The 22,684-nt window shown below is 46.5% G+C and overlaps 3 protein-coding genes across 5 annotated transcripts; 2 read left to right on the top strand and 1 right to left on the bottom strand.

Annotated features, from left to right (window-relative positions):
* Window positions 1-13,100: 13,100 nt before the first annotated feature.
* On the top strand, window positions 13,101-14,657 carry LOC9637093 (pentatricopeptide repeat-containing protein At4g02750). The gene has a single exon (XM_024662195.1). The coding sequence runs from the start codon at window positions 13,101-13,103 to the stop codon at window positions 14,655-14,657; it is 1,557 nt and encodes a 518-aa protein (XP_024517963.1).
* Window positions 14,658-14,820: 163 nt separating this feature from the next.
* On the bottom strand, window positions 14,821-16,040 carry LOC9637580 (succinate dehydrogenase [ubiquinone] iron-sulfur subunit 1, mitochondrial). Of its 2 annotated transcripts, XR_002990634.1 has the most exons (3): window positions 15,314-16,040; window positions 14,953-15,197; window positions 14,821-14,899 (listed from the first exon to the last, which is right to left on the bottom strand). XR_002990634.1 is itself a non-coding variant. In XM_002988339.2 (2 exons), exons 1-2 carry the CDS (start codon window positions 15,961-15,963, stop codon window positions 15,026-15,028), a joined length of 822 nt encoding a protein of 273 aa, XP_002988385.2. In that variant the 5' UTR covers window positions 15,964-16,040; the 3' UTR covers window positions 14,922-15,025. The 2 variants fall into 2 exon arrangements, 1 of the variants encoding a protein (XP_002988385.2); XM_002988339.2 differs by lacking the exon at window positions 14,821-14,899 and having other exon boundaries at window positions 14,922-15,197.
* Window positions 16,041-16,082: 42 nt separating this feature from the next.
* On the top strand, window positions 16,083-18,497 carry LOC9637092 (flap endonuclease 1). 2 transcript variants are annotated; one of them, XM_024662174.1, is made up of 17 exons: window positions 16,083-16,154; window positions 16,204-16,320; window positions 16,375-16,433; window positions 16,509-16,568; window positions 16,644-16,697; window positions 16,762-16,810; window positions 16,872-16,919; window positions 16,974-17,039; window positions 17,106-17,156; window positions 17,229-17,348; window positions 17,408-17,492; window positions 17,548-17,629; window positions 17,681-17,795; window positions 17,846-17,902; window positions 17,962-18,008; window positions 18,075-18,138; window positions 18,214-18,497. In XM_024662174.1, exons 1-17 carry the CDS (start codon window positions 16,143-16,145, stop codon window positions 18,283-18,285), a joined length of 1,158 nt encoding a protein of 385 aa, XP_024517942.1. In that variant the 5' UTR covers window positions 16,083-16,142; the 3' UTR covers window positions 18,286-18,497. The 2 variants fall into 2 exon arrangements, with proteins under 2 accessions (XP_024517942.1, XP_024517943.1); XM_024662175.1 differs by lacking the exon at window positions 16,083-16,154 and having other exon boundaries at window positions 16,293-16,320; window positions 16,519-16,568.
* The last annotated feature ends 4,187 nt before the right edge of the window (window positions 18,498-22,684 follow it).

Raw genomic sequence — 22,684 nt, 5'->3', positions numbered from 1 at the left:
GGTCTCATTTTTGAGGCTATGGACCGGATGAATGAGAAGCTTTCAGAGGCTGTTGAGACTGGGATTTTAGTTGAGGAAGAGGTCGAGGAGATCAACAGGTTCATGATGGAGGATCATGGCGAGGGAGGTCGGAAAGCAGCTCGTTGGTTCCAGATGCATTCGATCTTGCATGGAGCTACTTTTGTTCTGAACCTAGCTTTTCTTCATCTCCCTCTCGACCAGGAGGCTCAGGAAGATTTTGTGGAGTACCTAGAGTTGTATTACAAAGGAGATCGAGGACTTCAACACAAGCTATTGCACAAGTTTCAGAGTTTCCATCAACAACTTGGCCGTTTGTTCTCTTCGGAGGCAGCAAAGCAAGTGTGTATAAACTGTTTGTTTGTCAACTTTTGAGACTGATTCTCTTGTATAGATGGAGAACCGGAAACACCTGGTGAGTTGGTGGAGCAACTTTGGTGCAGGCATACCAGAACTTCAAAGGCTTGCTTTACAGATCTTGAGTCAGCCAGTTTGTGCTTCACCATGCAAGTGAAACTAGAGCTCATGGAGCATGATCCAGACGAAGAGGAGGTCTCAATTGCTCTCCAAAAACTCAGAGAAGCTGGTTTTTGTGCACACAAATATGCGTGTCGTACAGAAGATTGAGTCCGGGAGTTTGAGGCTTATCGAGCATGATCTTGATAACCTTGAGCTTGAGCCTCAGTGGCAAAGGATCCTTGCACTTCAGGAGGTTGTTGAAGAACTTCTTCAACAACCTGATGACGATGTTGCTAGTGGTGATGATGTTCTAGATTCGGAGGATGAAGATTAGATTAAACCTATATTATATTATGTTAAACTTTATTTAGTAACAGTTAATAATTTTTTAATTATATTAAAACTGAAAACCATTATACCCGTTCAAAAAAAAGCTAAACGGCTATTAAATGTTCGATACCCGTTCAAATCCGATTGTGTTCGAATGTTCAAATGCAAGTATGCTTCCCATGCATGTCTTGTAGTCACCAATGGTGACGCCCTCTGGGAAGGATGTGTTCCTGTGGCACATCAGCCAGTCTCCCACCTCTGTGGGACTTAATTCCAACTGCGGTGCTTTGTGATGAGCTCAGTGAGGCGCTCCTGGAGGATTTTGGATGGCACAGAGGGGACCTTCACATAAACGAGTGGGTTGTTCAGCTGGCGGAGAGCCTCCTTAGTCTACCAATTGCGATCCAGGATTACCGCTCCAAGATTTTTATCCGCGGGCTTGATGATGATGGATGTGTCTGTCGTGAGAGAGTGGAGAGCACACTTCTTCCAGCCATGAGTGAAGGAGCAAGGCTTGTGTGCTCCTTTGAGCTTGTGGAGTAGGTTGCCTCATATGTGCGCAAGGTGTCATTCCATAGGCTTTGCTGCTGGAGGCGGCTCGAAGCTTGGGTTCGGTTCTTGAAACTTTGGCAGGGCTGAGTCGTCGTCCTTGAAGAGGTGACAGAGTCAAACGGCTCGGCAGAGAGCATTAGAGCTTTCCACAATCTGTAGGGCTCTAAGCAGTGCTGGGTTCAGGATGTACCTTAAGCCAAGGGAGAGGAGACGGATCTTGGCAGCCGAGAGAGCCCTAGTTGAGAGGTTGTGTATGGCTCCGGTCTCCACTCGATTCTCAAACTTCGAGACTGGCTGTTGTCCCGCAATGTCAAGGATGGCCTTAGACAGACTGGTCAATGGTGACTAGTAGTCTTGAGGTCCTGCTCCTGTGGCTGGCAAGGGTCGGGCTTTGCCCAGGGCAAGGTGAAGGGCTGCGTGTGTGAGTTCCCTTGCTGCCTCTGGTCGGTGAAAGTCCTCGTGGTCGCTGGGGACCTGAGACGACCTGTGCCGTTGTGGTGGAGCATGGGCGCTACTGCGGGGAGCTGTTGCGCCGGAATGGCAAGGGCCATCATGTCCAGCGTTCTTTTCGTGGGAACCACTTTGAGTTGGAGATGTCTAGCATGGAGTCCCCCTTGAAGAAGAAGTCAAGGCAGCAAAATGGGTGGGAGGAGTCCCAGTAGCCTCGCTCCGCTGCTGTCTGTTTCCCTGATTGCTGCGAGCTGGTGTTGCAGACTAGGATTCAGCTTCATCAAAGTGAGCGGCAAAGGAGATGTGGTGTCTCTTGTTTGGGTCCTGTGCATGCTTACCCGGTGTGCCATCACATTACTCTCGCGTTTTCTTCTTCTCCTCTCACTTCCTCTTCTTTTTTCCTGCATTTGACAGCGTTGCATGTCGCTGGCTTTGGAAGGCCTTGGTGACTACGTTGTTCACGACCTCTGTGATGGTCTGCTCCTTGGGGAGGGTGTCTACAGAGGCGTTTGCCATATTGATGGCTTCCTCTAGACATTGCGTCGCCGTTGCCTGCATGTGGTGCTCAATTCCCTTGATGGCCATGAAGAATAATGTCTTAGTGTCAAACTTGAGAGCGCATCATTGTTTGTGTGCAAGCAGGTGGTGGTACACAGAGTCATGCTCCGTGGCGCCACAGTAGCTGAGTGTTGAAGTCACAAGATCCTTGAGTCGATTGCGAAAGAGATCCTTGAGGCCCAAGGAGACTAGCTTCTGGAGTGTCTCAATCTTGTCTTGGCAAGCCTTAATGAGAATGTCATGCAGCTCCGTGAGATAGTGCTCATGCACCTCAACAATTCTGCTCTTGAGGCCATCCTGAGCATGACGAGATACCTTGAGCTTTAGTGGGCATGCACAGAGCGACTGTGGGTGTTTCTTCTGCTCTTTCAGGTCCTTAAGCTCCTGGAGAGCTGATCTTGACAACACTAGAGTGTTGTACTCCTGCAAAAATTCTTGTAGGGAGCTTGCTAGGATGCTGTTGAAGGCTCCATCGATGTTCTTGAAGCCTCCAAGCATGTAGCCATCTTCTACTCCAATGGCCAGTGGCAGAGGTGGCGCAACTGGTGGCTCAGACGTACATCCTAGGGCTGGCTTTCCTGAGCGTTGCTTTGGCTAGAGAGGGATGGCCTCAGCATCTGTGCATGTCCTTTGTGCTACTAAGCAGTCTTGCAGTGGCGGAGCAACCAGAGGGTCCACTAGAGCAAGGGGAGGATGTCACTGCTCCTGTGACACTACACACTGAGAAGCATGCATCTATGTCGTATGTGTCGAGGGTGTCTGTTGTGCTGGTGAGGCCCATGGTGCCGGGGGTGGCAGTCCAGCCTCTGGGGAGCGAGGTGTGGATGGCCGTTCTAGCATCGAAGCGTGAGGAGATGCTCGTCGAGTCTGTGGCAAAGGTGTCAAGCGTGGAGGTGTAGACACCGGCTGCTCCTGTCGGTGGGACATGGTGGGCTAGACAAGCCATGAGGCAGAGCCATGCATCATAGGTGAGGAGGCTGTTGTAGTGAGCCAGGTCTTGGAAATCCTCTCTCCGATGGGGGTCACTGCTCTGCTCCCATGGTGGGTGGTGATGGTATGGGATTCAGCACCATAGGTGGTGGGAAAATCCGTCTCATCGCTGTAGCATCCAGCTTTGCGGTTGAAGGGCCAGGGTTGGCAAAGAGGACCCCATGCGGGTAGGCTTCATGGTCCCTTAGGAGGGACTCAAACACATCTTGGAATTGAGATCTGACGTAGCGATATGGAAAGTTATTGACATAGAAAGAGCAGGTCTCTCTGATGGCATGGGGCTCGAAGTGCATGTGGCAAGTTTGGCATGAGGAACTGGCATGTTGGCTGGACGTAGAGGTATTGCCAGCAGCATGTTCCACATGCTCCACGTCCTCAGTGCCCTCTGCCTGGGAAACCTCTTGCTCTGACATCAGGTTGCCATAGTTGGCCACAGGTGATGTTGTAGTGTTTGCCACATAGTGCTCTTGTTCAGTAGACTATGGAATATGTCACGTACTTTGCTGCAGCCTGCTCATGTCAGGGCTGCAAGCCATAGAGTCCGAGGAATTCTATGGTGTGGCCGTGTCAAAGGAGGTGGGGGGAAGTTGCTGCAATGCCGAATGCAACACCTCGTTGTAGAAGAAGTTGGCAACACTGAAGAGAGTGTCATCTTGCTCCAAGTTCTCCATGTGCATCTCGATGTGAGCCGTGATGACATGCATTGTGCGGAGCCACAACGCATGTCTAGTGTCTAGAACTTGCTTAAGGTACGGTGAGAGTGGTTGGTGCGACACATGTTCGTCGTAGATGGCCTCAGCAAAAAGCTGAGAATGCTCACGTGTCGAGGTTGTTTGTGACATGGTTCTGAACTCAAATACTAAGCAAGACATGCTTGCCGTGGGCATTGGAGCTGGTGGAGCTGGAGCAAGAACTGCTTCTACTGCAGTCATGGCGTGGCTAGAGCTCCCTGGTGCTACTGGCCTTGATGGCATGAGCAGTGAGGGGTCCATGTTGTCATGACTGTCTAGTATAGGCACTAGAACAGTAGGTGGCAAAGGTGGCAATGACCGGGCGTCACTTGTCACAGCTGCAATGCTAGGGACAACCACGGTGCTAAGGACGCTGCGTAGTGCTACGCAGCACTGGGCGGTACTGGGCAGTACAGGGTAGTATCGTGTGTCACTAGGTGGTGCTTGGCACGTGTGGGGCAGCCCTAGGCAATGTGCAGCAGTGTGTGGTGGCTTATGATGCTGCTTGGCGCTGCTAGGCAGGGCCAAGCCACGACGTGTTGGGCAGCGAGTCGTGGGTGGGTGTGGCAACTGCGGGCAGCTGGCCATGATGCGGCTGGTTGGCCGGCTGGAGCAGCCCGGCATTGGTAGGCTGCTGGCTGCTGTTGTAGCTAGCACTGCTGTGTTGACGGCTGCTGCTGTTGGTAGGGCCGAGCTGCTGTGGCAGCTTGGGGTTAGCCCCAGACAAGAAAATGAAAAAGCCCTTCCTCGATAGAAGAGGAGAGGGCAAGCCAAACCCTAAACCGTAGTCTAGCAAGCTCAAAACACAGTTGTCATGCTCACATGCTTTCTCCCATTGCTCCTTCCTCGATACTCACAAAAGACAAAAAATCTAAGTGTAGGGACTGAGAATTTTTTGCACTCAATGTTTGAGTGTTGTGGGCCACTAGATCAAGAGGATCTGACGGTGGAGGATAGGCAAGAGGGGAAAGAAAATACAAGTGTGAGTGGGCAGCATTTTTGTTCTCCAAGTTGCAGATTGGGTGGATTTTTGGCAATGTTGTGGCAATGTCTAAGCAGCTTAGGTGCTTTGAGTGGCAGAGAGTATTCCCATGGCATTTTTGGTGATAGTTTAGTGGTGCCAAGGCAACACACCAAAGGGGGGTAAAAAGCTTTTGTGAGGGATTTGCCATGCCAAACCCAAATTAGGGGAGTTGGGCTACATTAGACGCCAGAAAGACTGCTAAGTGGAGATTTCAAGCTAGCTCCTAAACTCTTAGTGGCAGTGAGCAGCTTTGGGTGGGGATTTTTGTGGCACTCTGGCGGCGGGACACAACACACACAGGCTAATACAAATGCCTAGCCTAGAGACTTGCTATGCCAGACCCATGCAAGGGGAGTGAGGGGCATTGTGGCTCATTTCTCCTGTTCCAAAGCCAATGTATGGAGTTGTCTTGGCCTGCCATTGGCAAAGAGGTTCGACTTTAGTAGATTCTTGTTTAAATTTACTAGATTCTTTTGGAGACAAAAGAAACAGTGTAAGAACTTAAGCTTACTTGGTGGATGTGCTTTTGCAACCAAGCAAAGCTGGTGAGGCTTGCTTGGATGCTTTTAAACCACATATAGTTTAGGACTTAGGCGCATTTAGGATTTCACGCGTTTGGGGTCAAAGACACCCCATGGTGCTACAATTCAGCGAGATTGTTAAATGTGTATGTAAATTCCCCATATCCCAATGGGACTAATAAAAAAATTGGGCGTGTTGCCCTCTTAATGAGCTACTCTACGTGATCCTCTAGTGTCGTAGCTGGACCTAGTCCTGGAGTAGAAGTGGACATGGTCATCTCAATCAAATCATGTTGATGTCCAAATCTCCCTGATGAGCTGAATGTAGAACAGAGTCTAGGAGGCACCATTGCTAGCAAATCTCACCACCTACCATTTTGCTGAAGCATGGGAGCCACCTAGACCTCCAATCCTCAAGTTGTCTTGGTTTCGCCCACTCTTTTAGGGTGGTGTAATGAAGACACACCACTACAAGAGTCAGTCTCCACCATGATGCCATCATTGTTGATATCCTCGCTTGTTGCCCATTGAAGTGACAATGGTTCTATGGCTCCCAAAGTGCTTGCACTCCAGTCGCCCTCCAAATGGACCATCGCTCATGGCCCATCGCCTCCCAGATTGACATCTTGACTTCAGCCCCTATTGCATCCCACCAGACTCGCATGTTCCATCTGTGTTGTCCGTGACAACAGATGTGCCTCCACGTTGGACCAATGGCTGGACCTCTAGCTCCCTCAAACTAGTGGCGTACTTTAACTTCACTGAAGATGAAAACTTGGAATTGAGTGATCGCGATGGAAGCTTGGTGTGGTCCACGGGAACGATTGGCTTTGGAGCACAGATCCTCGCACTGGAATTCCAGAATGTCTCCTAATTCTTGCGTCGCCTTGAAGATCTATCGCCATACCTCTCTTGCCATGTCACATTCCCAAAGTGCATATCACGCTATCTCTAGCTCGCCACACTCTTTGCATCGTCGGCATGCTTCCTCCCAGAATAGCTATTCTATTGGCAGCCCGTTATTTGCCACCAACCAAGAGGTGGCCTTGACTTTCTCTTGTACTGATAGTTTCCAGAACACAAACATGTTGTCCACCACCTAATTTGCTTCAACTCCTTGCTCGATCCATTTCTTCCAAAGCTTGGGGATCTCCCCTCAGGCCTCCTCCCTGCTGGTCAAGAGACCATCCCATGCTTCCATGACTTCAAACGAGAAGAAGCTCTTTGCTCCTCATTTCCGTGCTGTTGGGTCTCAATCCAAATCCTCAATAAGTTGCTATTGCCACCATTTGAGAATGCCATCCCACTCTAGTGTGCCCACCAATTGAACCACCACCAACTGCCTCAAAGCATGTTATACTACTCGAATCCTACCCTTGACTTCGTCATTCGTAACCATTGGCATGGCCTATTCATCTCCTACTAGTAGCAGCATGTCACCTCTCATAACCCAAAAAGGACGTCTGAGATTTTGTTCGAGAGACACAACAAACCACACCTCCACATTGCCATCCTCCCAAGCTGGTGTTAGGGCTGTAAACGCTCGTATCCAAGCCCCCAAGCTAACTCATTCCCTTCCTTGCTCCATGTCCTGTTGCAAAGCCACAAAGTCTCCAGGTTTGAGACAATGCCTAGGCTAGAGCTGCCCTTTCTTCGCCTCACTCACCGCTCTGATGATGCGAAGAAGATCAAGGTGGACTTTCCTCCACCGTCCTAGGTTAAAGACCTGCATTCGCCTCGTAGTCTTCCTCCGATCCTTGTCCAGAACTCCCATTAGTTGCTTGAGAGTTTAAAAGCCTTCGCCATGCAGCTTTCTCCAAATAGTGTAGTGGTACACTTTGAAGAGGTCATTGAAGAATAGAGGCTGGTTCAGCTAGTCCTCTGCTCGCCCCGGCATTACCCTATTGACTAGAAATGCGCTCTATAGCTTGAGAAACCCTTGAACCAGTGTGCCACCCTTAACTGCTTGCTTCGGCCCTTCAACAAAAAACTAATGTGGATCCTCCTCCCACACTCTTGGAGTGTTGTGCCTAGGCCAGATTGCCAACAAGCTCTGCCTGAACATGAGTCTCTAGGGTTGGTTACCTGGTTGGAGGCCCATAAGGAGGATTTTGTACTATAGCACCTTTGCCATGTTGCTCAGATCGATAACTCCAAGTCCTCTTAGAACTTGTGGATGTGCTGTTGATTGCTATGCAACCTTGGCCATGATCCTACCCATGACAAGCATGCCCCTCTACAGATACTTACAAACCATTGTGTATACCTTTCTGAGAGTGTGTTTGAGGACAGGCCAAATTGAGAGGTGGTACCAAATGCTAGGCAGGATGATGCTCCTAGCTACAACCACTCTCACTGGCAAACCACTCTCACTTTTCAAACAGTCTGCTGTAGTTGGCTGCTGTAATGCCAAGCATCTTCAAATACTTTTCACAGAAGTTGTAGACATCCATTGCCCTCTCCCATTTGTCAAAGCTTGTTATGAATCCAAGGGGCCCATTTGCAATTTTGGCCACACCAGACATGATATAACTATCCAGTTCTATCTGCAAGACACTGATGCTCGTCCCTGCAACACAGACCACTGTACCAAGCCTCCCGTCAAGCAGCACCTCCATAATTGTAGACTTAATGAGTTTTACCACAGCCACTGACCCCCATAAGCAGAATGCATCCAGATACCCCCGATTGTTTCACCCTCTCCACAAGTTTCCAAGCATCAAAAGTCTGATGAGATAATAGGAGGAAATCATACCTGAGGAAGAGGGTCTTTGAATCATGACATAATACATTGAGTCATTTGTGAGAGGTTCTTGGGTGAAAGGAAACCAGAAGAACTCTGGAGCGGCAGACCCAAATCGCAGCTCTTGCAAGCTAGAAAACTGGGATCCTTGTTGCACAAGACCTAGAGACAGAAGATGCTGCTGCAATGAAACATAGTCATTCACATCGTCCGGAAGAACACCAACTTGTCCTTGAGCTATCCTCGCCCACCTTGACCTCCACCTCTCATTCTGAAAGGTTGTTTAGAGTATGAACTAAGTTCACTCACATGCTTGAGGTCCCTGGTTCGAACCCTGGCTTAATCAGACTAGGTGAAATGTGTATATATTCATAGAAAAACAGGAGAACATTTCAAGCTGTTCTTCTACCACTCAAAGTCCATGGCAGCTTCCAATTCCAAGTGACACCGGAAGGTCTGACATTCCTGAAAGTCCTCATTACCAGCCACGTGCCAAGAAATTGTTGCTGCTTTTTTGCTGACCTGTGCTTGATCCTCTCCCATCAAGACGCGAGTGAAACCAAGAGATACGACCAAAAGCTGACAGCGGCTCTGATGTCGTTCAGCTGAGTCCTGCGGTGATATAAGACGTCAATTCTTTCTCTGTAGATTGTCCATAGAGTCAAGATCTGAATGACGTCCCAGAGTTCTGTGTTCAGGTTGGTGTTTGCAGCCACGAGCGGAAGACGTTGTTGCTGCCAAGTTTGATGATGAAGACGGAAGACAAAAGCATCTGCGGGCGGAAAGCTATGCTTGGTGCCATACTTGATTACTTCCCACGTAATATCAGCTGCACCCGGAACTACCAGAGGCTCAATCTCAAGAATGGGTGTGCAAGTCGATCTGGAGGTTGTAACCTAACAAAGTCCTAATCAGACTAGGTTTGATGTGGAAATCCTTTTTGTTGGTGTAGAGGCAAAATATTTGATGCAGCTTTAGAGGCAATTTTGTAGATGCATATTATTTGTGGCAAGCTTGAGACGAATTTGTAGCAAATTCATGAGTTTTAGCCTTACAATTTGCATTGCAGCATCTGCTGGGAGATTATCCGAAACAGCAACCGCAGCAGCTCTTCTGAGCCATTCGCGTACCCCTGCGAGCAAGAAGAACATTCCAGCCTCTTCCTCTGTCTTGGTCAAGTCAATTTCTTCGTCATCGGCGGCAGAAACAGTAGCAAATGCGCTTCAAGCTGAGGTTTCTTAGCCTCAGGCCCAGCTGTATCTCTGGATCAGCAATCTCCACGACCGGCTGGATCTCAGTATCAGCCATCTCCAAAGCAGCAGAATCAGCAGAGAAAGCAAAAGAAGCAGAATCAAAATTCAAAAATTGATTATAATGGGCATAATCCCTCGCGGCCAAGGTTGTGTTGGGCTTAACTCCCTTAACCTGACATGTTTATTCATCCAGCTGAGTGGCCAGTCTGCATTTAGTTTAAATGTTGGGTTTATGATTTTTTATTTGACACGTGTCATTCATCCAATTGCCGCAATTCGTCCGAAGTATGCAAGCGAGTGAAACGTGAAGAGCTTTGGAATGATGAAGAAGAAACGAGTATGCTGGCCTGGCTGTGTAATGGCTTTTAAATGGAATAATGTTCACTTCAGCCTGACTCTAGTTCTTAATCCTTAACTGAATCTCGCTATGAATATGCTGGCTAATCTGCCTCTGGAGATGGAAAGCAAGTGATGAAACAACAGCCTTCTTGGATCTCAGCTTCTGGAGCAAGTCCTGGATATTCTGGTATATTTTTAGAATGTTACACTTTGATACCATAAGATCGGTCTATGATCTTGCAGTTCAAAGGTGAATATTAAGGTACTCATACTCTTTTAACAGCTTCTTGTTATGTAGCTCTCAAACCTTCAACAAACAACTCCAGGTTTGCAGAAGACGAACCCCCTTGCACAACAACCCTCTTGGCATCCCTGGCCAAGCTCACCCACATTTCGTCGTATCTCCTTCCCTTCCTCCCCATTCATCAGAACTCTGACAGCCTCCTCGATCACTGCCTTGTCAATAACTCCGTCTTGTCTCCTTCGCAGGCTCAATGCGAGCTTTTTCTCCACCAGAAACGCACAGTTCAGATTCTGCTCTGCACACTCTCCAGTGTCAAGTTCCACCCACAGTGAGTGATGAATCCACCCACAGCAGGATGCCTCAAAACATGATCAAATTCATGATCACTAACAACATTTACTCAAGGCTCACGAATGTCACAAACTCGCTTCTGATCAACATTGCCTCACGGTTTCTGAGTTCAAGGTTGGTGATCAAATTTGGTTATTTCAGCATAACATTCAGACTACTTGTCTATTTGGTAAAATTGACTATCAATGCCTTGGTCCCTTTTGCATCTCTGATTGGCATATCAGTTGTATCTTCCTTCAACCATGCATTTTCATCCTGTCTTCCACGTTTCTCTGCTTGAACCATACATCGCTAACAACATCCCAGGTTGAGTCATCCCACTAGCTCCCGAAGTCCAGATTGATGGTCACTCTACGAAGTTGTTGGGATCCTAGATTCCAAGATCCTTCAACATTGACTGTACTACTTTGTTGACTGGGTTGGCTAATCGTCAAGTGATTGGACATGGGAACCTCAGAAAATTTAACAAATGTTTCAGGTAAACTATCTGACTTCCACATGCGGTACCCACTCAAACCAGGACCAATGATTTGTGGAACTTGTGGGGGATAATGTCACGGAACCAGTATATACGGGCACATTCTGTCTAACACTCTGGTACATTCTTTAAAAAAATTTCTCTATAAGATTCCTTGAATATTCCAGCATACTCTAGAAGCTTTTCAAGCAAGACTCCAAGAAGCTTCCTCAGCCACAATACATCATTACAAAAAGAAAAATGTATAAGAGGCTAAGTGGCACCTTTTGGCTCCTCTCCAATGGCCACACTCACCTCTGTTCTTGTTGGTAGAGGCACTATTACTGGGGCTTGGGAGTGGATCTAGAGCCCACAGCTCCAAATCTGCTGTTGGCTCCTGTTCCCAGTCTAGTCAACACATGTATGTACCACGTGTTGTAGCACCTTCTTCTCTTGCCCCATGCAGCTTGGTCACCTCCCATTTGCCGAGAGCAAACATTAGCATGATTATTTGCTAACACATGGTTAAAGAAATAACCCCTTTATAGTTCCATCAGATGGCTGCGATTGGCTGGATCCGACGGCCCAGAAAGTTCGGCACTCCCTCCTTATTATGATAGATATTCCACATGCTTTGCATTTTTGTATCGTGAAGTCTCAAACCAAGATCATTTGGCAAATATTCTTTACGGATATGAGACCACATCTTGGTCCAACTTCTAACCCAAGATTAATCAAAATGCCAAAAGCAGTAGCACCTCATTCTAACAACAACAATTAGCAAAGCAATGAAAGGAAAATATTTTAATCTGAATTCATAAAACTGTTAATATTGGTTGTTTGGAAATACTCTAGTAAAGTAAGAAAATCTTATAGAACTATCATATATATAGAGATTAAAACATGGTCATGGTATTGCCATTAAAATAAAACCTACAAAATAATTGTTTTAAATTAACTTTTCTGTATTTAAAACTATTTAAAATTAAAGTTATACTGTATTATATGATTTTATTTATTTCAATAAATTTATTAAATTGACAATTTCACCCATTCTTAAAATTTAAAATAACATTTATGAACAAACACAATATTGTTTTCTATTCAATGATTTATCATTAGAAAATATTTAATAAATATTTTTTAAGGTCTAAAAAAGCCTTCTGTTATTTAATCTCCTAAAGTACAAAATTTTTAATTATTAAAAACTGAAAAACATATAATGAATTTCTAGCATAATCATACAATCTATAAAATAATTGTTGTATATCAGAATTTAATGTGAATTTTCTGTTGCTTCATGTCTAAGCTTTCACTTAATTATAACATCAATTATCCACCATAGTACATAAGCATTTATCCATATCTTAGTCTAATTAAAATATTTGGTATATTTCTAGTTTCCCTTATACTTTAGTCAATAGGATTGGATATATATATATATGAATATAATATTAAATGAGAAAGTATAGGATTCCTTAATCTAAAACACATGATAATTTTTACTACATTTTTTTAAAAAAAATCTATGAGCATATGCCAAAATAACAAAAGCAAGAGGAAGATGATAAGGTGGCTAGGTGGCATGAGGTAGGGGATTTTCTATAATCAAACAATTGTGGTTAGGATTTGAGTAAATTGTCAAGTTGTGGAGGATGACAGTATAGTGTTAGTGTCCAGGAATTTATGAGGTAGGCTAGGCATTATTCCTGTGTTTCAAATTGTTTACTAACATTTAGTAATGATTTTTTAGAGTGTGATAGGAAAGTTCATGACCTCTTTTTGTGTGTTTCTAAGTGTGAAATTGAGTTGATCCTACACAAGCACTTTGTTCTTGTAGTTCTTGCAGATGACTCTAGTAGCCCCAAAAGCTCTATGGGTTTCTGAGCAAAGAGTTTCAATAATATGGAAAAAAGGAATAATTTGAGAGAAAGAGTTTATGAACAAGAAATCTACCCTTTTTTCAAATCGGTTAAAGGACTTCGGAAAATTGGCATAGCTCATATTAAGATTCACAATTTATTTGAATAGAGAGATAATTTTTTCTTCCTTTCTAATAAAAGGCTATGGAGCTTTGTAAATGGTGACGATAGAGACGAAGATCCAGAGAGCTAGAGACAGTGGTGGCAGCGTCTTCGACACCAATGGAGCGGAGTCTTACGTCTATGGCCAGCGTATTGGCCTGTGCCGGGGCCTCTCGATGCTCCGAGAGATCCACTCGTGCATCGCCAACCGTGTCCCGCTCGAGCGAGATGCCTTCGTCTCCAACAAGCTCGTAGAATCCTATGGCAAGTTTGGCAGCGTCGGGGAGGCGCGCCGCGTCTTTGACGCCATCGCCGACAAGAACGTCTTTTCCTGGGCTCTCATGCTCTCCGCGTACGCGCGGGCTGGGCAACTTGAGAGTGCCAAGGAGATCTTCGATGGGATGCCCGAGAGGAACCAGGTCTCTTGGACTGCCATGCTCGCTGCATACACGAAGAACGGGCATTTGGACGAGGCTAAGCGGCACTTTGATCGGATGCCCGAGTGGAACCTTGTGTCGTGGACTGCGATGCTATCAGCATTTGCCCATACCGGGAATTTGGAAGGAGCCAAAGAGCTCTTCGATTCCATGCGTGAGAAGAATATGGTCACCTGGACTGCTATTCTTTCGGCTTATGCGGATGCTAGACACTTGAAAGAGGCGGAGAGTATCTTCCAATCCATGCCGGAGTGGGATCTAATCTCCTGCACTACGATGCTTTCTGCGCATGCCCAGAACGGGCAAGTTGACGAAGCTAAGGGACTGTTTGATCGGATCCCAGAGCTAGATCTCGTCTCCTGGACTGCGATGCTATCGGCTTACGCCGACAATGCCAAGATCAAAGAAGCCTACGAAGTGTTTGAAACGATGCAGGAGAGGAGCATTGTTTCCTGGAACGCTATGCTTGCAGCGTATGCCCAAAACGGGCATCTGGAGGAAGCAAGGGTTTTGTTTGATAGAATGCGGAGCCACGATCTCGTGTCCTGCACCGCTATGCTATCTGCCTACGGAGAGTTTGGGCATTTGGAGGAGGCCAAGAACATCTACGACGAGATGCCGGAGCACAACATGGTCACCTGGGGAGCGATGCTCGCAGCATATGCCCAGAACGGGCATCTGCGAGACGCGAAGAAGATGTTTGATGCGAGCCCGGAACAGGATATGATCTGCTGGAACACGATGGTGGCGTCGTTCGCACACACGGGGCACCACGCCGAAGCCATGGAAATGTTCCTGCGGATGAAGCTCAGCGAATCCCCCGATGCCGTCTCGTTTGTCTGCGTGCTCCTGGCTTGTATCCACTCGGGGAAGCTCTACGAAGGCTGGGCCAAGTTCTGCTCGATGGTCACGGACTTCGCCCTCAAGCCAACGCCGCAGCACTACTGCTGCGTCGTGGAGATGCTCGGGAGAGCTGGGCATTTGCGGCATGCCGAGGATTTGCTTGCGGGGATGCCGTATTTGCCGAGGGCGTCGGCGTGGAGGAGCTTGCTCGGGGCTTGCCGGACTGGAAGAGATGTGGAGGGTGGCAGCCGGGCAACCGGGCAAGTGATCCATTTGGATCCAAGGAGTGCTTCCTCGTACGTAGTTCTCTCGAGCATCGTGGCCGAAATATAACCATTGCTCCAAAACAAAGATCAAACTATTTCTTCGACCATTGCTCCAAAACAAAGATCAAACTTTTTCTTCGAGCATCGTGGCCGAAATATAGCCATTGCTCCAAAAGATAGATCAAACGCTTTCTAAGATTTCTCGAGATATAACCATTGCTCCAAAACAAAAATGAAACTTTTTCTTCGAGCATCGTGGCCGAAATAAAACCATAAGAAATATGACCATTTGCTCCTTAGTTGAGTGGACTGTAAATATAAAGATCAAAACTTTCAAAGTAAAGCTAAGAGCTTTCGTCAACCTTTATTGCTATTCATCGACGAAGAAACGCTTGTCACTTATTCCGGAGGAAAAAAGCGAAGATCTGGAGGCGTCTAGAGGGTGTTTTGGAGCGCCTTGATCTTGATGATCTGGTTAGCAGGGCTCAATCCCTTGGGACAAGCGTTCTCACAGTTGCGAATGGTGTGGCAGCGCCCAACTTTGTAGTCTCCGGCGATGGCTTCCAGCCTCTCCCGCGTGTACTCATCTCGGCTATCGGCAATCCATCTGAGAAAGAGATCCCAAGTTCTGTAAGAACACGAACACACAAAAGCTCTACGACAAAAACACACCCAACACATCTAGAACACGCAAAGATCAAAGGACAAAAGAGCCATCCATACCTGTGAGCGTGAAGCAATGCCGCAGGACCCAAGAACTTCTCGGGATTCCACCAGTAGCTCGGGCAGGAAGAGGTACAGCACGCGCACAGGATACACTCATACATCCCATCCAGCTTCAGCCTCTCCTTCTTGCTCTGCAAGTGCTCCTTCTGGCCAGCCTCTAGCATAGTCTTGGTCTTGAGCCACGGCTCCACGCTCTTGTACTGCTGGTAGAAGTTCGTGAGGTCCACCACCAGGTCCTTGATCACGTACATGTGTGGCAGCGGAAGCACCGACGTCTGGGCAGCGTCCTTCTCGATCTTGGTCAGGCAGGCCAGCGCATTCTTCCCATTGATGTTCATCGCGCAGGAGCCGCAAATCCCCTCCCGGCACGATCGCCGGAAGGTGAGACCCTGATCCACCTCGTTCTTGATCTTGATGAGAGCATCCAGCACCATGGGACCGCAATCGTTGAGGTCGATCTTGTAGACCTGCTGCTGGGGATTGCTGCTGCCATCGGGATTCCAGCGGTAGATCGAAAACTCCTTGATGTTGGAGGATTTCTCCTGGCCGAGGGTGGAGTCCGAGGCGGTGGCGCTCGCCCTGATACTTACAGCGCTGGCAGCGGGCCTGCCGAGGCGCTTGGCGATCGCTCCAGCTGCCGTGAACATCGCTGCCTCGATATCGCGAAGATCTACCAGGAAGAGAGAAAATGGGACACTCAACCCTGACCTAAAGCTCGGCTAGTTTTATCTGGCCGTCGGATTTACTTTGATCCAGCGGTCTAGGTGAGTTAGGGTTCTTGAATTCGCGCTTCTTTCTTTTGGCGCTCCCACGCATTTTGGGGGCAATGGGGATCAAGGTACTGCGTCCTATCTCGTTTGGCTAGCGCTATAGCTTTGGATGCGCAGGGATTGACGAAGCTCTTGGCGGACAACGCGCCGGGCGCCATGAAGGAGCAGAAGTTTGAGAGCTACTTTGGGCGGAAAATCGCTGTGGATGCGAGTATGAGTATATATCAGTTCTTGGTGAGTTCTAGATATCTTTGCGTTGCGTCTCACACAAGAAGCCGTGCATTCTAGATTGTTGTGGGACGAACTGGCACTGAAATGCTCACGAATGAGGCTGGAGAAATTACAAGGTTTGTTTGAAAGGAAGAACAAATTCCTTTTTTTTCTTTCCTTGATACTTAGTTCTTTCGCTGACTCCAACGCAGTCATTTGCAGGGAATGTTTACTCGGACAGTTCGCTTGCTGGAGTCCGGGATGAAGCCTGTGTAAGAACATCGAGTTTGTGGCGATTTGTCTTACTGTATTGTTGTTTGTTTCTTACGAGTGGTCATTCACGTCAGGTATGTCTTTGATGGAAAACCTCCGGAGCTGAAGAAAGCTGAGCTTGTGAAAAGGTAGCTCTACTCTCATCTCGATAGCCAGTACAGTTTTTCTTCAAACTTTTGTTTATTTAATCAGAGGTGCGAGGCGTGAAGAGGCCACTGAAGGGCTTACGGAGGCGATCGAGGTGGCGTTACTGATATACTCGTGTAGTGTTTTTCTTTCTGATTATAGTCCTTGTCCTGCAGAAAGGTGAAGTTGCGGACATAGAGAAGTATAGCAAGAGAACAGTAAAGGTACGCCTCACTTCCATTTGATTCTTTCATTCGATCAACATGGTTCCTGTGAAGGTCACAAAGCAACACAATGAAGACTGTCAAAAGTTGCTACGGCTCATGGGAATTCCGGTCATCGAGGTACTCTTTTTTCTTTGGTGGATCTTTGCATCAGCAAAGATTTTCACTGCTTGTACTTTGTAACAGGCTCCCTGCGAGGCAGAAGCTGAATGTGCGGCCTTGTGCAAAGCAGACAAGGTAGTTCGATCTCTCTATCTCTCCAGTTTCGATCTTTCTCGTCTTTGAATCTACTGCGGTTTTGTTCCGCAGGTTTATGCCGTGGCTTCTGAAGACATGGATTCCCTTACCTTTGGAAGTCCGAGATTCTTACGGCACCTCATGGAGCCAGCTTCTCGTAAAATACCAGTTATGGAGTTCCAGATATCTACGGTGCGTGCGTTTAAGCTTTTTTTTGTTCTCACAATGAGTGTTGATTCTTGGCTATCTAGGCTCTTCAAGAGCTAAACCTTTCCATGGATCAGTTTATTGATCTTTGCATTCTTTGCGGGTGTGACTACTGCGACACGATTCGCGGTAAGTTTCCTTGCTTATCGTTAAAACAGTGGTTACCTGGTTTGTACCTTGTTAGGAATTGGGCCACAGACAGCTTTGAAACTTATTAGACAGCACAGTACTTTAGAAGCAGTATTGGAGAACTTGAACAAGGACAGGTGCGTTTTTCCATACGATATCTCTCGCTTTGACTTGCAATATCAAACCAGATACCAAATTCCAGAATCTTGGCCTTACCAAGAAGCCCGCCGGCTCTTTAAAGAGCCCATCGTGCTGCCAGATGAAGAGCTTCCGGAGCTCAAATGGAATGCACCCGATGAGGAGGTAAATAAATCCAAGTTTTCATTTATCTTCTTGCTAATCTCCTGCTGCAGGGATTGAAAAAGTTTCTGGTAGAAGAGAATGGATTCAATATCGATCGCGTGACAAAGGTAAAGCTGCGGCACCTCTTTGGGTATAGAAAACTAAAAGCGCAGGCTCCGTTCCCCAGGCAATCGAGAGGATCAAGAGCGCCAAGAATAAGTCCTCCCAGGGAAGGTCTGTCGTAGCTGTTTTAATTGTGCTTCGGATTTCTCAGGAGTTTTGGAGTGGAAATCTGTGCAGGATGGAGTCATTTTTCAAGCCCGTTGCGTCGTCCTCGCCAGCAGCCGCTGCTACAAAGAGAAAGGTGAGTGGAGTGATTGTGGCGTGGCGTGCGCAAGTTAAAAGCTCCGTATTGTAACTCATGAAACCTCATCTATAGGAAACACCCGAGACGACGAAAGGGAGCTCTGGGAAGAAATCAAAAGCCACGACCAAGGGCAGGAAGAAATGATCACTTATAGCTCCATTCCATGGAAGAAATGACCACTCAGTTCCAGCACTAGAACAGCGAGGCAAGAACAAAGTTTCCATCGCTAGAACAGAGGGAGGCGAGAAAAGGAAATGACCAATTAATGATCCATTGCTAGAAATTGATACAATCCCATCCAATTAACAAGGAATCATCCAAGAACTCTGCTTTCCATCAAAGCAAAGTTTCCATCACTAGAGCTGCGAGGCAAAAACAAATTTTGCATTGCTAGAACAGGGAGGCAAGAGAAGGAAATGACCACTGACTGATCCATTGCTAGAAACTGATTCAATCCAATCGAATTGACAATGAATTCCAATCCTCTGTTTTTAGGGTTCTTCCAAGAAAGTCCTTTTGCCTTTTAGGGTTCTTGAGTTATTGGCGTAATGAATTTTATCCACAAGAAATCATCCAATCCAAAATCCAGTAACAATCGATCGAGCGATCGATCGAGCGAATCGATCAGTCCCAATCCCCGTCTAGATCGTCGCACTGGAAGCCGGGGCGGCTGGGCTCCTTGCCGGTACTCGCCGGGCACGACGATTGCGCGGGCGGTTCCAAGCAATTGTACTGGATGCAAAACACCGAGCTCGCGGGCAAGAGCTGGGGCATCACCTCCATCGCCTGGATTGCCGAGAGGAAATTGTGCTGGAGGTAGAGGTTCTCCACGTCGCCGGCGGCCAATCCCTGGATGAGCTCCCGTGGGACTCCACCCGAGAGCTTGTTGTTGTTGAGGAGCAAGCTCTTGACGGTGGCCAGGAATGGCGATAGCGATCCAGTGAGCGCATTGTGGCTGAGATCCAGGCGCGTTATCCTCACGGGGCCCTGGGGATCCACGCTCCCGCCCAGGAGATTGCGCTGGAGGAGGAGCTCCGCGAGGTCGGGCAGCGTGAGCAGCGAGCTCGGGATGCCGCCCGAGAGGCGATTGGAGCTGAGGTCCAGGAAGGCGATCTGGCCCAGCAGCGCCGTGGAGGCGATGGATCCCTCGAGCGCGTTCCAGGAGAGATCGAGGTGGGCGAGAGTGGCGGCGGGCAGCGCCGAGGGTAGGGTTCCAGAGATCCGGTTGCGGTCGGCGCTCAATCGCTGGAGCGGCGCGGCGATGGCGCCCGGGAGGGAGCCCGAGAGATCGTTGGAGGAGAGGATGAGCGTGGCCAGCGATGGCAGCGCGAAGATGGAGGCCGGGATGGATCCGGTGAGCTTGTTGTTGCTGAGATCCAGCCCCTGGAGCGATGCCAGGCTCTTGAAGCTCTCTGGGATGGATCCGGAGAGGCCGTTCTTGGAGATCCCTAGGAATTCCAGGCGAGAGAGGGCGCCAATCTGGGGTGGGATGGAACCACGGACGCTGCCCGGGACGAGCGTGAGGATCCGGAGGTATGGGAGGCTGCCCAGCGCCGGGCTGAGGTGGCCGGAGAGACCTGGAGAGCCCGCGAAGCCACTGCCCATGCTGAGCATCACGACGTGCTGAGTGGAATCGCCAGCGTGATCCCCGGAAGAACACACGACCCCGCGAAACGAGGAGCAAGGATCTAGCGTGAAATCCCAGGTCGCGAAGAATGTGGAGCCCGGGAGATCGTCCAGGGCGTTTCGGATCACGCGCAGCGCCGCGTACTCGGTGGTGTCGATCTGGGCGCTCGCGATTGGGAGAAGCTCCGGGAGGAGGAGAAATTGGAGGAAGAGAAGAGCTAGTGGAAGAACTTTGGTAACCCACATTGCTTGATCTATCGCGAGAGGAGATAAGCTGCGAGAAAGATCTTCTTCGGATTCAATCCTTTCTCCTTGGATTTCGATCGAGCTGAGAGATTTCTTTCTCCTTCCTTCTCGGATTGCTATCCTCCTTGCTCCGCTATGAGAAATTCGCGAGAATTCTTCCTTCTTTCTCTTGGAACTCTCGGTGGAGATTGGAGATTCGTGCGCGGCTTACAGTGCTCTGGTCATAGTCGATCGATCTGGAAAGAAAACAACAAGGAGCGCTCCACCTCAATCCAGGACGAGTCGAATTGTAGCGTAGCAAGGATGGGACAAAACCTAGAGGTGGCGAGCAATGATCCACTGCCAAATTCCTCTCCTCCTGCGCGACGATTCCCTCTCACTCTCACATTCTCGCAAGCTTCCATGCTTTGCTCCTCTTTCCCGTGACCCAATTGGAGCTCTAGAACTCTCTATGCGAAGAGGGAGAAGGAGAGCTTTCATTGCGAGGCAGGAGAGAAAAGGAAGCTCTCTTTTTGCAAAGGGGGAGAGCTCTCCATCTCTCCAGCGCTACAAATCGACACGATAGTAGAAGCTTGGCTTGCAATGCAAGTCCCCACCCCTCTGGCATTTCAGCTCTTCCAGGCTTTCCCTTACAAACAACGACCAGGTTTTAAAAGCCAAAGCGTGCGCTTCACAGATCAATCCTTGTTCTTTCTCGCTTTAAGTGTTGGAAAAAAACAAAAGGAAAACATGAAAAAGAAAAATGTATCAAAATCAGTGTGAGAAAAATTCTCGTTTCATTCCTTCTTAAATGAGGTGATGTTTGCGTCCTATCCGCCACCACCACCACCACCACCACCACCACCGCGCCACCACTCCACCACCACCTTTCTCGTTCTCTAACTATAATTTTCTCAGTCCGTATATCGCACCGTCTTTACATTCATCGCCATCAATACTCCAAAACTGTACAAATACTGTACGCTTACCGATGAAATATCAGGTCGCTCTCAAAAGGTCTTCCAAAACCATAGCTTGATCACAGCTTGCAAGGCACGGAGTTTTTGGACAAGGACAAAAGAACCACAACATGGTATTAATATATATATGTTGCAAACATATAAAGTGAAGATCACAAAGTTCTTCCCTGGCTTCCTTTGTCTCCGGTTGGGCACTGTTAAAGACTAAGTCTTAGTCTATACTTTTTCATACAATCAATGTACTTTTGCCGAAAACAATGATATATATAATTTTTATTTTTATTTTTCTTAAGGTAAAATTTCAGGAAATAAGTTGGTGTGGCTACTCAGCAGGGGCATTTTGAGTTGCTGTTGCTGTATGGCGTCTTGTAGCATTATAAGCAGCCTCTGCCTGGCTGGTTGCTCTGTCTGGATCCCATCTGCTGGCATGTGATGTGATCCACCTATAAGCTGGATGAGATTTACTTTCTTTTTCATTTCAGTTTTAATCTAAAAAGTAAGTTTAATACTAAAAAATTGAACTACTTATTAGACTATTTATATCCATAAAGTTATGTTCGGAATTTTCAATTTTTTAATCATTAGTAATGTGAAGTCAGGTATTATAAACCTTCAGATTCTGTACCAGTTTTACTAATAAACTCTCTGCCAAAATCTCAAGGCAATTAGACTATAACAATTAGCATTTTAATAGCACTTTCTATCTAAACTTGTTTCTTTCATGTTTAATTTTACTTGAAAATTTCTTAAAAAATATATTTTAACCATATAAATTCTAATACAAGCTCATCTGTATTTTATATGTAATTTGCTATACTAAAAACTACTATATTAAATACCTATGAGCTAAGATCCTGCTGTAATACTAAAAATACATTTATTTAAGCCAAAAGGTTCCTTGTTAGAGAAATTAACATAATCTATTATAACAATCCACCACAAATAATAATCTATCATCCATATTTTCCACTCGAATTGTCCTCATAGCTAGATCTATAACTAGAAATAAATCAATTGTATATAACTAAAATCATTTAGAATATACATTATAAAATTATAAAGTATTTTATAAATTTCTTTAAAAATGATAAATTAAACTAATCAATATTTTATATATAGACTAAAGAAGTTAAAACTTATCCAAAAATCTTTCTTAAAATATTATAACTTCAATGTTAAAGACATAGATGAATAGTTTTAAAAATAATGTATTAAAAATTTTATCAATAAAAAATGTAGTGTTAATAAAGAAAACATTATAAATTAAAAATAAATCCTTTGAAAATATAATAAAATGATATTGTAATAGTTGAATAAAATGGTTATATTCATTTCATTAAGTTTAGATTTTAAAACAACCTAGTGAAAGGAATAAAATAACTTTAAAAATTCAATTCTCACTTTAGCAATAAAATCACATAATTAAATCCATTTAAATTTTAAATAAAAACTATTAACAAAAATTAATAAATTAATATAAAGTGAAATACAGCTTTATGTGTATGGAAGCTCAGAGGAATTAGGTTTCTAAGCTATGATCCATAATGCACATTGGATATAAATTGGTATACCCATGCCAAACATTCTAGGTGATATCATTCATAGATACATATATGAAAGTTGGGTTTAAATCTTAACTTTCTAGTGTTTGGGTTTGAGTCCTAACCTACTAGGGCATAGTGATGGCTTGGAATATAAAGACATTTATTTTT

The sequence above is a fragment of the Selaginella moellendorffii genome, unplaced genomic scaffold (assembly GCF_000143415.4).
Source record: "Selaginella moellendorffii unplaced genomic scaffold, v1.0 SELMOscaffold_88, whole genome shotgun sequence".
Lineage (NCBI taxonomy): Eukaryota > Viridiplantae > Streptophyta > Lycopodiopsida > Selaginellales > Selaginellaceae > Selaginella > Selaginella moellendorffii.
This window is presented reverse-complemented; position numbering and strand designations above follow the sequence as displayed.

What these genes read in the sequence shown, in the direction of transcription:
- LOC9637092 (XM_024662174.1), top strand. An exon ending in GAGGCTGGAGAAATTACAAG is followed by an intron (nt 16,434 to 16,508) that starts GTTTGTTTGAAA and finishes ACTCCAACGCAG; the next exon opens with TCATTTGCAGGGAATGTTTA. An exon ending in GAGAACTTGAACAAGGACAG is followed by an intron (nt 17,630 to 17,680) that starts GTGCGTTTTTCC and finishes ATATCAAACCAG; the next exon opens with ATACCAAATTCCAGAATCTT.
- LOC9637580 (XM_002988339.2), bottom strand. Translation starts at nt 15,963, where the DNA reads ATGTTCACGGCAGCTGGAGCGATCGCCAAGCGCCTCGGCAGGCCCGCT. An exon ending in GCATTGCTTCACGCTCACAG is followed by an intron (nt 15,198 to 15,313) that starts GTATGGATGGCT and finishes TCTCTTTCTCAG; the next exon opens with ATGGATTGCCGATAGCCGAG.
- LOC9637093 (XM_024662195.1), top strand. Translation starts at nt 13,101, where the DNA reads ATGGTGACGATAGAGACGAAGATCCAGAGAGCTAGAGACAGTGGTGGC.